Source organism: Pygoscelis adeliae, unplaced genomic scaffold (assembly GCF_000699105.1).
Source record: "Pygoscelis adeliae isolate BGI_AS28 unplaced genomic scaffold, ASM69910v1 Scaffold124, whole genome shotgun sequence".
NCBI lineage: Eukaryota > Metazoa > Chordata > Aves > Sphenisciformes > Spheniscidae > Pygoscelis > Pygoscelis adeliae.
In genome coordinates, this window is record NW_008824791.1 from 4,844,854 (window position 1) to 4,858,401 (window position 13,548).

The following is a 13,548-nucleotide window of genomic DNA, read 5'->3' on the forward strand; positions in this document are numbered from 1 at the left end:
AAGAACCCGTTTTTGGCATACGGTGAATCACAGCAGATCGGCTGGCATTGCCAGTCTTTGTTTCTGATATATGCTTTAAACAAAAGACGACTTGTTCTCAAGCCCTTTTGTTTATTCGTGGGGGAAGAATTGCTCGTCTAAAGCTCGGCCAAGGCCACCAGTCATGAGCATCTGTGGGGCTAAAATATACAATTAGATATCCTGTCAGCAGGTTATTTTCATTAAATTTATATGGTGTAAAATTAGGATCCTTGAAATCATTAGTTACATTTGGAAACATTGTAGATAGTGAGAAGGGGCAAGAAGGACTCAGCTTTTCTGTGAGTTTCCTCAGGCATCTTACAGAACTTGTCCTCTCTACAAAACAATGTCCTTGGTGGCCTGTCAACACTGGAGGTCCAACTTGGGGCACTTTAAAGAGTTGAGGTTTTCAGAGTGGGCAGAGGTTTCATCTGTTGTCCAAAATTCATGCCTCTTTAAGACCATAGGTAATACTCTGCCGGAGTCTTCTCTGAGAGTGGGCTCTCAGTCTTGACAGAGAGGTTGCCTTGAATTACAACCCAGGCGTTGCTGCTAGTTTGGGTGGACAGAGGATACTGAGCTGCCACTGAAGAAGGGTTGTCTGGTCCACCTGGAAGAGGAGGCTAAAACAGGAGGAAGGTCGCCCTGGCAGGGAGGTCATCCTGCAGCCAGGGAAGCACCTCGGCCTTAAAGGCTTGTTTCCAAGTCCTGCCCCCACACACTGTGTCAGGCTTCCTGTGTGGTCTCAAATAACAGCTAGTCTCTGTGTGAGTCAGTTCTCGAGTTACAAAATGGGAGTAAAAGCTCCTTTGTACACCACAACAGTCTTTGTCAAGATAAAGAGGGCAATGCCTGAAGGAAACCTCAGCTGATACCTCGAAGGTGTCAGTGGTCAGGCTGACAAGGTGAGCGTGACCGGTCCCATGGCTGAGGGGAGTGCAACCTTACTGCACTTGCGCATGGGTAACTTGCCATGGCCCTCCTGCTGCCCCGAAGTTACGATCATGAAGAATAAGCAAGCACTTTCCCTGTTCTCTGGGAGAGCTCACCAGAGCGCAGTCACGGGATGTCATCTCAGAAGGCTTGCCATAGCTCCTGAGCACAACGCTGGTGTGAGCATAGCCATCTGAGTGTTATTTTACATTATGGCTGTTCTTGTTTGAGTGGGATACTTTACTCCCTCAACTGTGCAGTGATAGCATATCCTCAATTCTTGGCTCTGGATTCAGCAAGAATTCAGAAAAAGAGAAGTCTGGGAAAATGAGAACTAATATAAGAAGGTGACTAGCCTCTTTGAAATGTTTGGTGTGTGCTTACGGCCATTTCAGTGTCCCAAGAGATAAATCCCTCAATCCCTAAGCTAAGCTGATCGACATTTCAGAAATGATGAGTCAGTGATCAAAAGTCAGCTGGCATGAATGTATTACTTCTATGTGTGGAAAAATTAATGCTGGCAAAATGGACCTTTGGCTTCCAGGTGCCTGGACATCCCAGCACGCATAGTGGCAGGACAGAGTGCATTCATGTTGCTTCCTGGGGTTACACCTCACTTTCCCTTCAGTGGCCCGTTTCCAAAAGAGGACAGAGCAGCTCAGACTGGGGGTATCCATTGGTGACCACTGGGGCCTCCCTGGCAAAGTCGGTTCCCCCAACACAGAGAGGGCAGAGCTGCCCCAAACACTCCCAGGTACCTTGACCTCAGCCAGGCAGCCAAAAAGCTTTCGGGTTTGCCCGAGGTGCGCAGGTGGAGGTGATTTTGGTTGTTCCACTGGAGTAGCAGGAACACCTGAGAGTGACAGTGGCCTTCCAGATAAGACCAATATTTGGCTTTTTCTTGTTTGGGCCAAGCACTTTTCCCTGGCTGTTCAACTTCTGCTTAGACCTGAGTACATGCCTGATTGCTGGGTCCTTCTGTCATTGCAGGCGAGGAGCAAACGATGCAGGCTCGCAAGGCGGACAGTGAAATGGTGGTGCGGGAGCTCCCTCAGCCGCCATGCAACCCTACCCCGAAGCAGCTGCGCGTGCAGCAGCGGCCGCTGCCACAGCCCCAGGTGCAGCAGCAAGCACTGCCCCCACGGCCCAGGCCCCGCACTCAGCAGCGGACTCCAAACCACCCGAGAGAAAGACCTTGAACATCTGCCCTGGGAGGGGCGATGGTGTCTCTGCTCCACCATTCACTGGGAAAAGAAAGTTTCCGATAATCAGGAACCCCTCCCGCCCAGCCTTGCGTAACGCTCAGCTATGAAATGGCAGCTTTCGTTGCAGAAAATTAGAGAGATCATCAAATGGAGATGAAGAGACCCAGTGGAGGAGATTCAAGGTGATGGGCATTCATCCCTGTGGCCATTTTTCTTCAAGTGTCTCCATGTTAGGGTATGCAGCATTGAGCACTGAAACCTGTGTCTTTCTGTGGTTCACTTGTTTTTACCGCACCTTGTTGTCTTCGTGCTTTGTGGATGGATTATATCAAGAAGAAGCTAAAGCTCTAGTGAGACAACATGGGTCTAAGGATCTTACAGGGTTTTGTCACGTATCTTTCCTTCCTCCTGCCACACATTAGGACAGCCCTCTGGCTTCAGCATCAAATGCATGACCCCCTGGATCAAAAAATAGTTGTATGTAATTAAATGCTTGTCTGAAGTTGAAATAATTGGTGTCATCTAATGCAGAGAAGAAAATACTGAAAGGATATGTGAGAGCCTTGAAGCACGTGTGTGGGGAAAATGCAAGTGGGAAAGGAGTAAACTTTTAACTTTCTCTTCCGTGTTTAGAACAAGAAGCCATGGGCTTAAATTGCAGCAAAGGAGAGTTAGGGTTTTTTTGCAAGCGAAGCACTGAAATAACATTCTGGGAGAGGATCTCCAGCACTGGGGGTTTCAAAGGGCGGATGAGGCAACCATCTGTGAGGCATCCTTGTCCTGCTGAGGGTCAGGAGAACGTGCTACGTGGCCTCTCCAAGGACTGTTTCAGCTCAGTTTTCTGTGACTCCTTGCTGGCAAATAAAATGAAACTCTATTCTCATCATAGGTCTGTTTGGCTATCCAGACAATTTTTTTGTCATAGAAGAGTTCTGGTATCCATCGGCTTATGAAACAAGTGTTACAAACTGCCAAGCAGTCTGATTACTGGTGGCGTGGTCTGAATTGTCATGGCTTTTCATCGTAGGGCCTCCTGCTGATGGTGAGGGACCATGTCCCTTGATTTTGCTGGTAAGCACCTCATGTATAACCAGGCGATGACAGAGAACTGCTGAGATGTCCCTCCCAAAGGGAGAGGTTGGACTGCAATAACGGTGCCTGCATCACCCTCCATGTGCTGGACAAACACTGCTCACTCCCCTGGTCCTTGGAGATGTTCATAACTGCCTCTATGGGACAGCTGAGGAGCTGAAAGAGGATAGACCTTTTTAGGGCAATATCTGAATGTGTACACTGGCCCATCTGGTGTAAGAGGCAGTGCAGGTGGAGGAGGTGAGAACTGCGAGAGCCACAGAGCATGAGACATCCAACTAGCATGTTATTGCGTTAGGCAAAACATGTCGTACCTCTTTCAGGCTTGACTATCCTACACATGCCAGGCGAGTTAAAATGTCCATCCTTCGTTTCTCCTCAGAAATGTGACTATTTTTATCTTCTGGTACAAGGGCAGGGAAGTAACTTGTCAAGGAGAAGGAAGTCTCTGCCTCCTCCCGAGCTCAGTCACTTTGCTTGAACTCCGACGGCAGACACAGCTCTGGGAGTGTCACTTGCGGTCGCCTTAGCTCTCTGCAGCTTCTTTTAGGGCTTTCACTATTTAAAGTTGCATTTGGTAAACATTTCATGGTTTATTTTGTAACATATGCTATATCCCTGTAGTGAATGAATAAAGATGAGAGTGGGTGGAGAGGATCTTAGTTCACAGCTGTGCTGGTACTTCAGTATCTCACTTTGGTACAAAGGAGACAAGAAAAATGTTTTGGTCCCTGAGCCATGGAAGCATGGATGCAGGAGGTTTCACACCGATCCCCGGGAGGTACCGGCTGCTTCCGTCGGGCTGGCAGCTGGGGGGGCGCGCAGCTGGTGCGCTCGGGTCAGTGTGGGTTGAGCACAGCACCGTGCCTGCCTGCCTGCTGTGGCAGCATGCTCTGCCTGTCCTTCGTGGCCGGAGCTTTATAGGTGCCCTCTCCAGAGCAAAGAGCTGAGCTGGGACTCCTCTGTGGTTACAGGAGCACTGGTGCTTCCTGGGACCTGAGGAGGAGAGTGGGCTCCTCCTGGGACCCCCTGCCACTGAATAGTGCTCTCTGTGCCCCGAGCTTAACAGAGCTGCAGGATTGCTTTGGAGATGCTCCTTCCCCACCGCAGAGGCTTGATGAACTTTTGTCATACCTCTGAGAGACCCTCCTGGGCTTCCCACCAGCTGCTGCCCCAGGCCCTCCTCTGCCTGGGGCTGGTGCTGGTGGGGTGACACTTGCCACAGAACCTTGCAGGGGGCACCGGTGCGTGCATGAGGTGGTGCCGGGATGACTCTGGCCCAGCACAGAGGTGTGCTCGCTCTTCTGGCAAGGAAATGCAGCATGACGCTAAGTCATGCCCAGGATAGGAACGGGAGGCAAGAAGCTTTTCTATTGTTGGTCATAAACTGGGTCCAAACCCGCCCTCAAGACTGAGCTCGAGACCACCCTGTGAACTGTGGAAACCTCTGTTGTCTCAACTTAAGGCATGTGAGGGTTGAGCACGCCCAAAAGCTGCCCTTGGTTCCCCTTCCTGGGGAGCGGGACAGCCAGCGGGCACCCTGAGTACAGGGCAGGCCAGAGGCCGTGACAGCGGGCATGAGTAAAGTGTGGAGGTACGTATTTTAATACTGCCTTCCACCGGGCTGCTGTAACCACAGACCTTGGTGAGAGAAGCAACTCACCAAGGTCTCTTCTGAGTTACTAGACTCTTGCCCTGTTGCTTTCTAGCTAAATGTTTCTCTTTTATGTGCTACGAGGCTCAAAGCTAAGTAAAAAGAGCTGAATTTAGCCGTTAGGTGGATTTGCACCAAAACACAGTCCTCCGTCAGGCAGACAAGAAAATACTATGAGCACAGAGTCTCATCAAGGCAATACTTATTTTTGACTGATGTCTTTTTTTTTATAGTCACCACTGTTTTTGTGATGTCTCCTGTTTGTTCTGATGCGCTGCAATGGACAATATTTGTACGGTCCTGAGTTCTACTTGGTGCCTACTTGAAAAGTCAGCAATTTTTCTGAATGTGTGTCATGGAGTGTTCAAATCTCAGGTTTTTATGCTGTAGAGGATGTTTCAGTTCTGGAAAATGAGCTGATAGCGAGACCTGAAAATAACAGGAAGTGCTCAGCTCTGGTGATACTTGCTGCAACCTTTCTTGGTTCTTCTTTCGTAGACACATTTACCAGTGAGTCACACAAGATGAAGTATTTTTCCCCATTCTTCTTATGGGGGATGAGATAAGAGGGCTGATGTGCTGAGCTATGCTCTGTAAGGATGCTGGCTTGTCCTCCCCGGTTTGGGAGACACAGCTTATGCTGTCCGGGTGTTAGCAGGGATCAGTTTTGCTTGGTGATGTGCTGCGGAGCCAGCGCTGAAGGAATGGGAGGAAAGTGTAGCCCCATGATCCAAGTGGGTCTGTAGTCGTGCTGTGGTCCTGCAGCACTCGCCGGTTGTGCAGTCTGAGTAGGCACCCAAAAGAGCAATGGTTGGTTGTATAGAAGATACAAATCTTCTATCCCAGTCTCAATCTGCTTGACATCAGCAGCACTTGCTGCCCAACTTGGCCTTTCTAGTAAAGCATACAAGACCTGCTTGTATCTCAGCCGGGTGTTAGCCAGTCTAGAGGGAAGCTCTCTTGCTCCTGGCACAGGCAGTGCTGGAGCCAGTTAGATAATTTCATTTCTAAAATAAAACTTTCAGTCTGTAAAAGGTCAAGTAGGAGACCATGGCTCATTCAAATGCCTTTCTTGGAATGCTTGCCAAAATGATGCCATGGGGGAAAAGACACCGATTTTGTCCTTACTCTGCAACAAATCTTCAGGCTGTGATGCAGAGACAAACCCCAGCTGGGACTGCGTTGCCCATCAGCTCCCTTCTCCATTCTGACAGACAGGGCATCACCTCCTCAGCCATGCCAAAACCTTGCAAAAGGCTTAAGAAATGCTGGGTTTGTCTTTCAAACTGTAGTCCTCTGTGGGGTGTGCTATGGGCGATAGGCAGGAGCAGAGCTCAGCTGGGCGGGCGAGGTGCTCCACCGACGCTCCTTGCAGGTGCCAGCCGTGCAGCAAGCGGGCTGGCATGGCTGTCACCTTCTGATCCCCTCACCCTGGGCCCAGAGGGACTGAGGGGCTTGTTCATGTGCTGTAAGTGATAACCTAAGAGGTCTGGCCTCAGGCTTTCGGTTAAGATCAGTTTCTAGTAGCTATCAAGCTTGTGAAATAACCCTATCTCATGGTGTGGGAAGAAAGGTAAGAGTAAATTGAAGGAGAGCACAGTAAGAGGTCCCATGACAGTGAAGTGGCCTCCTGGCCTCCTCTCCCACCCTCATCTCGGAGGAGGGATGCCAAATCTAGCCCTCTCCTCATCCTTTCCCCCAACAAAGTGCTCCTTCCCTCCCTGCAGCTGGGAGTTGACGAAAGCGCCTTTTCCCATCCTTGCAGCCTGGCTGCGGCCTTGAGCCACGGATCAGCAGAGGCTGTGGGAGCGCTTCCCTCCCTCAGGGGTGCAGCTTTAGCCTTTACACTTGCAGAGGGTTGCCAGAGCAGCTGCTTGAGGGGCCTCTGACGCTCACCCCAAACTGAAATTCCCCTCTGCCCTGCTGCTGGAGAGGGGGAGAGCTGCAGCTCTGTGGGCAGAGGGTGAAGTCACTGTTCCAGCACAGCCGGGGCTGATTTGCCATAGCTGGGCTCCAAGCACCATCTGCCAAGAAGGAAGCCACTCCTGACATGTCTGTCCTGAAAGGCCAGGGAGGAGTTGACATCCTGACTGTGTCCCAGGTCCCCTTTGGAGGGGAGGAAGGCAGTGAAAGTAAGAAACTGAGCAAAATTTCTCACCCTTTGTGGGTTCTCCCGGCAGGGCAAAGGCAAACAACCCCAAACTGGTGAGGATGCAAACCTACAGCCTTCTCACCAGGATTTCTCCTCCTTGGCAAGGGGGAGCTGCTCTCCCCCCAAGAACAGCAGCGACCCAGGTGAAGGAGCCTTCCCAAGCCTGCGGCACGGCAGTGTGACACGGCTGCTGCTCCCCTTGATCTTCTGCTGGAACTGGGAAGATGCAAAGGGGGGAGCTGTGGGGAGAGAGAAGCAGGCATGTGAGGAGCTACCTCACGTCAGGACGAGTACAGGCATCTGCTAGCAGCTGCCCGGGGCTTTCCAGCAGGGATTTGGGGCAGAGGAGGAGGGCAGGGAGAGGCTGAGCTCGCCCAGGGAATAAGCCAGGCTCTGTGCATGTAGCACGCTGGACAACAGAGCAGGCGGAGAGGGATGGGCAAGCACAGAAATGGTTGCTTGAGAAGATGAACTGGATGACCAGGAAGCAGGATTTGAGTCACGTAACTTTATCATGCTCGCAGTCCTGGGATGGGGCTTCTCTTTCCGTGCAGAGCTCTCATCTTTGGGTAGGGGGCAAGTGTTGCGTGCCTTGCTGGGCCTCCTGCTTCCCCCTCCTTTTTTTAATCCCAGGACCAGCTGCCTCGTGCTCACCTCCTGTGACACTTCCCCAGGCAGCACTACTGCAGCATTACTTTCTATTCTAGCTTTCCTTTCCTAAAAAACACCCACTCTGGGTGATTTATTTTTCCTCTTTGAATGATACCTCAGCACTCCACACATCAGCCTAAGGACACTGTGCCTGCCGAGAGGGAGGAGAGGGGACTTCCAAGGCGCCCCCGTGGCTTCAGAGCACGGTTCCTCTTCATCACGCCTGCCCCAGGAAGCCCCACTCCAGGTCGCTTTGCTGTTGTCAGCTGTTGCCGTTGGGAATGATCCCTGGCTCGGAAAGGATTGAAGAGGGATACGCCTCTTTTCAGAGGAGGCAAGTATTGCTGTCACCTGCCATGCAAGGTGCACAGCTAACACTGACTCTCCCTTTCCTGAGTCTCACTGGGCACGTGGCGAGTCCTGTCCGCCCAGAGCCTGTGGTGCTGGCAGGCCCTGCTCTCCCTCCTTCGGCACCTGCATCACTGGTGTAAGCTCAGGATTTGATTGAAGCACACGCAGAGGGGAGGAGAGGGCAAAAGCTAGAGCAGACAAATGACTAAGGCGGTGTTTGATTCTGCCCACCTGGCTGGCAGCAGCACCAACCTCAATACGGTGCCGGTGCCTCGCATGCCTTTGTTCTGGCTGATATTGTTAGACAATTTCTGCCTTCGGTGCCTCTGAAATGCAGTTTTTGAGATAACAGGAAGAGGCAACCCCACAACAGAGACGCTATCCGCATAGTAGTGCTCATTGGCTGCATTTCCCACACGCTTTCTCTGCCACATAACAACAGCAGGCAAGCATTTTGGGTTGCTGCCTACCCTCCTACACAAATACCGGCTTTCATTTCCAGCCCTTCTGGGTGGTGTGGGGCAGGTGAGCGAGCGCGGTGCAAAGGCAGGGGGGTGGGAGCAGAGATGTGCATGGCACAGGCACTGCGGACAACTGGAGGGGAACAGCTCTGAAACAAAACTGTCTGCAGGCATCCCAAAACTGCATTTCTGCGCTCACCGCTCCCTGGCTGAACACCAGTGAAATGGGGACAGACGGCAAGGCCGGTGTATTAGGACAACTAGCCCTTGAAGAGCCTCACGCTGAAATGTAATGCCTGCTGGGACAGGCTGGGACTGCTGCTGTTAGCAGCTGGAGTCAGACAACCCCCTCTTCCTCCATTAAAGGCAAGGTGAGCTTTCCCATGAAGAATGGTAATGAAATAAAGGGGTGCTTGTTTGCCAATGACTTCCTACCTAAGGGTGCCCTGGTTTCCAGCTTTTCTTCCACAAAACATGTGTGCACCTTGCTTGCTTCCACCATGGGCTCTCCCAAAGCCTGCTTCAGTCCCTTCTGCATTTGGCTGGGTGCCCCAGAGCCCCCAGTGTTTGCTGGCAGGTTCACTGGAGGGCCTGGGATGTCCTGCTAGGCAGAAGCTCACTAAGCTCCCTGCCCTGCAAAGGAGCTCTGTGCCAGAGGCTGGGGGCTTGCCCTGCTCTGCTCTTACTCCTGACCTCTCATCTCCCACTGATGGTGTGCCCCATCCCTTGGTGGCTCTCCCTGCCCTGAGCACTATGCAGATGGCAAACCTGGGAGAGCAAAGGCAGTCTGTAGGCTTGGGATGCTACTCTGATGCTCCTCTTCATACTCCTGCTGGGGATGGGGTCCTGATTTCTCCTCTTGTCTGAGAAGGGAGTACTCGTGAGGTATCGATTTACACCAGCATCACTGTTTTATTCCATTTCTACTTTCCCGGAGGTTTTATAGCTGTTAAAAGCACCACCTGAGGGAGCTGTATGTCTGAGAATGGCTGTAGAATGCTGGGCTGTATGAATGGCTGTACAGCCAACAGGCTCTACAACACAAGGGCAATTGCAAGGCCCACGTGCTGCAGGCACACTGGTCACTAGTAGACAAAACTTCCATTTTAGTCGGCATCAGTGTGATTTCAGTAGCCAGGGCCAGTGTGAGTGAATGGCAGAATGAAGATGTGGTTCCTATTGCAGGAGAAGTGCCTGTATCTCAAACCAAAACTCAACCAGCAAAACATCCAACACCCTTTTCTTGAGCTTACAGTTTCTATAGACTCTAGTTTTCTTTTAGCCATTTAAAAAAAGACAAGCTTAGCCAAAAGCTAGCCACTGCAAAAGAGGAACTGAGTAACATGAATTTTTTTAAAAAGAACTGGCAGGAAGGAAACATGTCTGCACAGCAAGTGACTTGTAGGAGCCTTTAGGCCCTGTAGTGGAAATTAAACACTGAGCGTTGGAGCAGCTGCCAGGAATTCAAGGTCTTCTAAAGGAAGCTCTGTTTAATAAGGAAAAAGGGATGGAAATAAATGGTGTCCCCACCCTCTTTCTTTATCAGACATCTCACCTTGCCTAGAAATTCAGGCTGCGCATGGGCTGCCTAGTCTCACGCTGCTGAAAACAGCAAATATGTCCCTGGCTATTGCTGCCAAAGTACACTCTCTTATCAGGCTCATTCTTGTCCACCCCACCCCTCTTCCTTGGCATCCCTGTACCACAGGGATGGCTTGCCCAGCGTATGTTCTAGGGAAAAGAGGCTGGATATGTATGTCTCTGAATATCAAATGTTACCTGCAGTAGACCTCTCTGTTGATGTTAGGAACATCACAACACGAAAATTGGTTCAGCTTTAGGAAAACCACCAAGTTAAAGCTCTGAAGAGCCACAGATGGTGCCAGGGTTAGAGGGGATGTCGACAAGTGAGGAGAAACATTTCAAGACGGCAACTGTAGAAGAAGTAGCTGTGAATCTCCTTTCTCTCAAAGCATCTGTGCTAGAGAAGAACACCTGTGACAGAGCACCTGAGGCAAATGTAGGTGTGATGTCTTATCTAGAGATGAAAAACTGCACCACTACCAGTAGGCACCAAAGCAGCTGTCTCAACTGACTCAACATAGGTACACACGTTAAAGCAGTGAGAACTGTTAGTCCTCTCCCTCTCCTGAAGTTCTGAAGGACACATGCTTCTGAAGCCCTAATAAGAAATAGTACAGAAGAATGGTTTACAGGCCTAGATTGATCAGAAGGGAAGCAAAAGCTCTGCTTCTCCAAGGTATAAAAAGAAGATGCTGCATCCTTTTGAAAACAACTGCTGTAGGAAGGTGGGATGAAAGAAATGGTACAGACGTTACTTCTCTCTGGGACAGGTGAGGCTTAGCCCAGCACTGCAGACTGCACTGCAGGCCCCGACCCTCTGCAGGCTGAGCCTGGGGACAGGCACGGCTGTCTGGGCCTGACACACTTGGCTCATCTCTCAGGTGGGACCTGGCTGCTCTGCATCTTCTCCCAGCTCGAAGTGTCATGCAGGTGTGTGAAGAGCAAGTGGATGGTCTCATGGGGCAGTCGCATCTTGGAAGCAGAAACTTGCCTACAAATGGTGTGGCTCCCAGCCAGGATCCCAGTCCGTGGATCTCTGCCATGGGTCTCTTGGCAGCTTTGGCGAGCTGGACACCTAGCTACCGCCACTTGAGTGTCAGCCTTTAGTCAGGTACAACCCAGAGTGGGCCAGGATGAGTGCCCTACATAAAATGTGCCACTGAAGACGTTCTCTGGGGGGACTTGTGTGCATGAAGCATGGGAATTCTGTGCTATGCCTGTTTTACACCCAGAGCTGGCCCCTTCCAGTGGTCCTGGGCTAAAGTCTCTACCTTGGGTGGTGAACAGCATGGCTGGAGGAGGGGACACAAAGCCAGACCCATGCTTAAGGGGCAGCTAGCCCATTGCTGCTCAGGGAACTGGTGGCTGCTTGGTCTCACTGGAGGAGAAGGGGAATCTGTGATCTGGCCATACAATCATGACAACAGTTTAGGGATGCTTTACTTAAGCGCAGCACCTATTAGCCAGCTTCTGGCGCACACCTCTAGGCAGGGAAGGCAGTTTACAGCATGGCTCTACCTAGCAGCTCCTGTATGAAGCCTTGTCGTGCAGGGTTTGGCCCAAGTGCTTCTTTCAGCTGTGCTATCAGCCGTCTCCAAGGACAAGAAGTGGAGGCAGCAGGTGCCCTGCCTGCAGCAGCCTGCTTGGTGCTGGTGTGAACGCGGGGTGCAGAAGAACATGTTGGTGCTGTCATCTAGTGGGACAACATGAGCATGGCCTGGCCATGGCCCTTCCTCCCGTGCCTTTTACTCCTCCCTTGCACTAATTTACATCCTGACTAATAGGCTTGGGAGTATTTTGGGGCTGTAAGGCTTTTCCCTTGAATAGGCAGTGGAAAAGCTGTTACTGTTACAGGCTTCATACACAGTTTTTATCAGGCTTGCATATCACAGGCTAGGCTTAAAGGGAGATCATCCAAACTCATGAACTCAACTGGCCCTCACGTATCCCCCCCCAGTAGAGTGTATTTTGTGCCTGTAAAAGAGATCAGCCCAATGCGCAAATAGAATAATAGTTAATTGCCCATCTAATTTAGATCTTGTTTTGCACCCAAGGAAATCTGAATGATCAAGGCTAGAGACGTCTCTTAAACACTTAATTTCTGTGATTTGTCTTCAAAACACATCAGTCGGTACTTGCTGTTTCTGATCTCCGCTACAATCAGGTTCAAGTTTTGGTTCCTCTTGCAGCTGTTCAGACATGTCCTGTCACTTACGCAACATGTGGCAAACCTCCCTGTCGGCTGCCCCAAATATTCCCAGAGGGTACATTGAGGTGACTTGTCTTCCGGAAGACAAAAACCAATGTCAGAGACTCAGCATTTGGGATGTGTTCAAGGCTGAGTGGCAACGAAAGGGCAGAGGTGGGAGTAGGGCCTTGCAGCTCATCTTACGTCTTTCCCAGCCTCTAATGGCTTCATCCTGTAAGTGCCTCCTTGTTCCTCTCACAGCAGAGGGAAGTACTGGAAAAATCTGATGCTGCTAATTCTGGCGGAGGAACTGGAATGCAAACCATGGCCCAGGCAGGGGGCAACAGGGAACCAAAAGCAGTCTCCCAAATGAGAAGCATTGGCATGTTTTTGTTTTTAAAGATGCAGGGATTTCTTAACTGTATTTTAAATAGAACTGTAGAACAGCCCAGGTTGGAGGGGACCTCAGAGATCATCTGGTCCAACCTTTTGTGGAAAAGGGAGCCTAGATGAGATTATCTGGCACCCTGTCCAGTGGTGTCTTGAAAACCTCCAGTGGTGGGGACTCCACCACATCCCTGGGGAGGTTATGCCAGTGATTGATTGTTCTCACTGTAAAAAATTTATTTCTTATATCAAGATGAAACATCTCCCAGTGCAATTTGTACCCATTCCTCCTTGTCCTCTTCATGCGGCTCCTTGTGGTTTAGGTTGAAATCCTTCATCTTTCTATCTCTGAAACACTTCTGTTCATGTATGATGGAGGATGATCTTGGCTGGTGTCCCAAAGGAAACACAGTTATGAAGGTATGTGTCTCTGTTGGTCCCCATTCGTGCTGTCCTTCTCTACCCTTCCCTCCTACCCTTCTCCTAGTCTTTAAGAAGCCCCACATTAACCTGCGGGTTACATCTGCTTAAGTACAGTAAGTGTTCGGTTTCTAAAGGACTCCTATTTTAATTTCTCTTGTTCTCTTCTGCTGTGAAAAGAACTCCCTGCCCCCTGGTTAACTATTCCAGCTCACAGTGCCAACTGGCGGCTGCAGAAGCTCAGCAGTGCAAGGCTGATGGCGAGTAGAGGAAGGTCCTGGTGGGTTTCCCTTTCCACGCATGGGGATGATATGGGGGTCAGGAAAAAAAAAAAAAAAGAAGCCCCAAACACATTTGCTCATAGAAGCGTGGTTTTGGCGAAAGCTGCCAAAACGTGACTGTATTGTACCAAAAAGGGCAGCCGGGACCAAGCCAGAAACATCATGTCG

At 50.6% G+C, this 13,548-nt stretch overlaps 1 protein-coding gene across 1 annotated transcript in view; it reads left to right on the plus strand.

Annotated features, from left to right (window-relative positions):
* Positions 1–2,153, plus strand: part of CD2 (CD2 molecule) — an 11,175-nt gene extending 9,022 nt beyond the window's left edge. The window contains exon 5 of the mRNA XM_009323906.1: positions 1,945–2,153. Coding sequence (XP_009322181.1) covers positions 1,945–2,153 — 209 coding nt within the window. The remainder of the gene's footprint in view (positions 1–1,944) is intronic.
* The last annotated feature ends 11,395 nt before the right edge of the window (positions 2,154–13,548 follow it).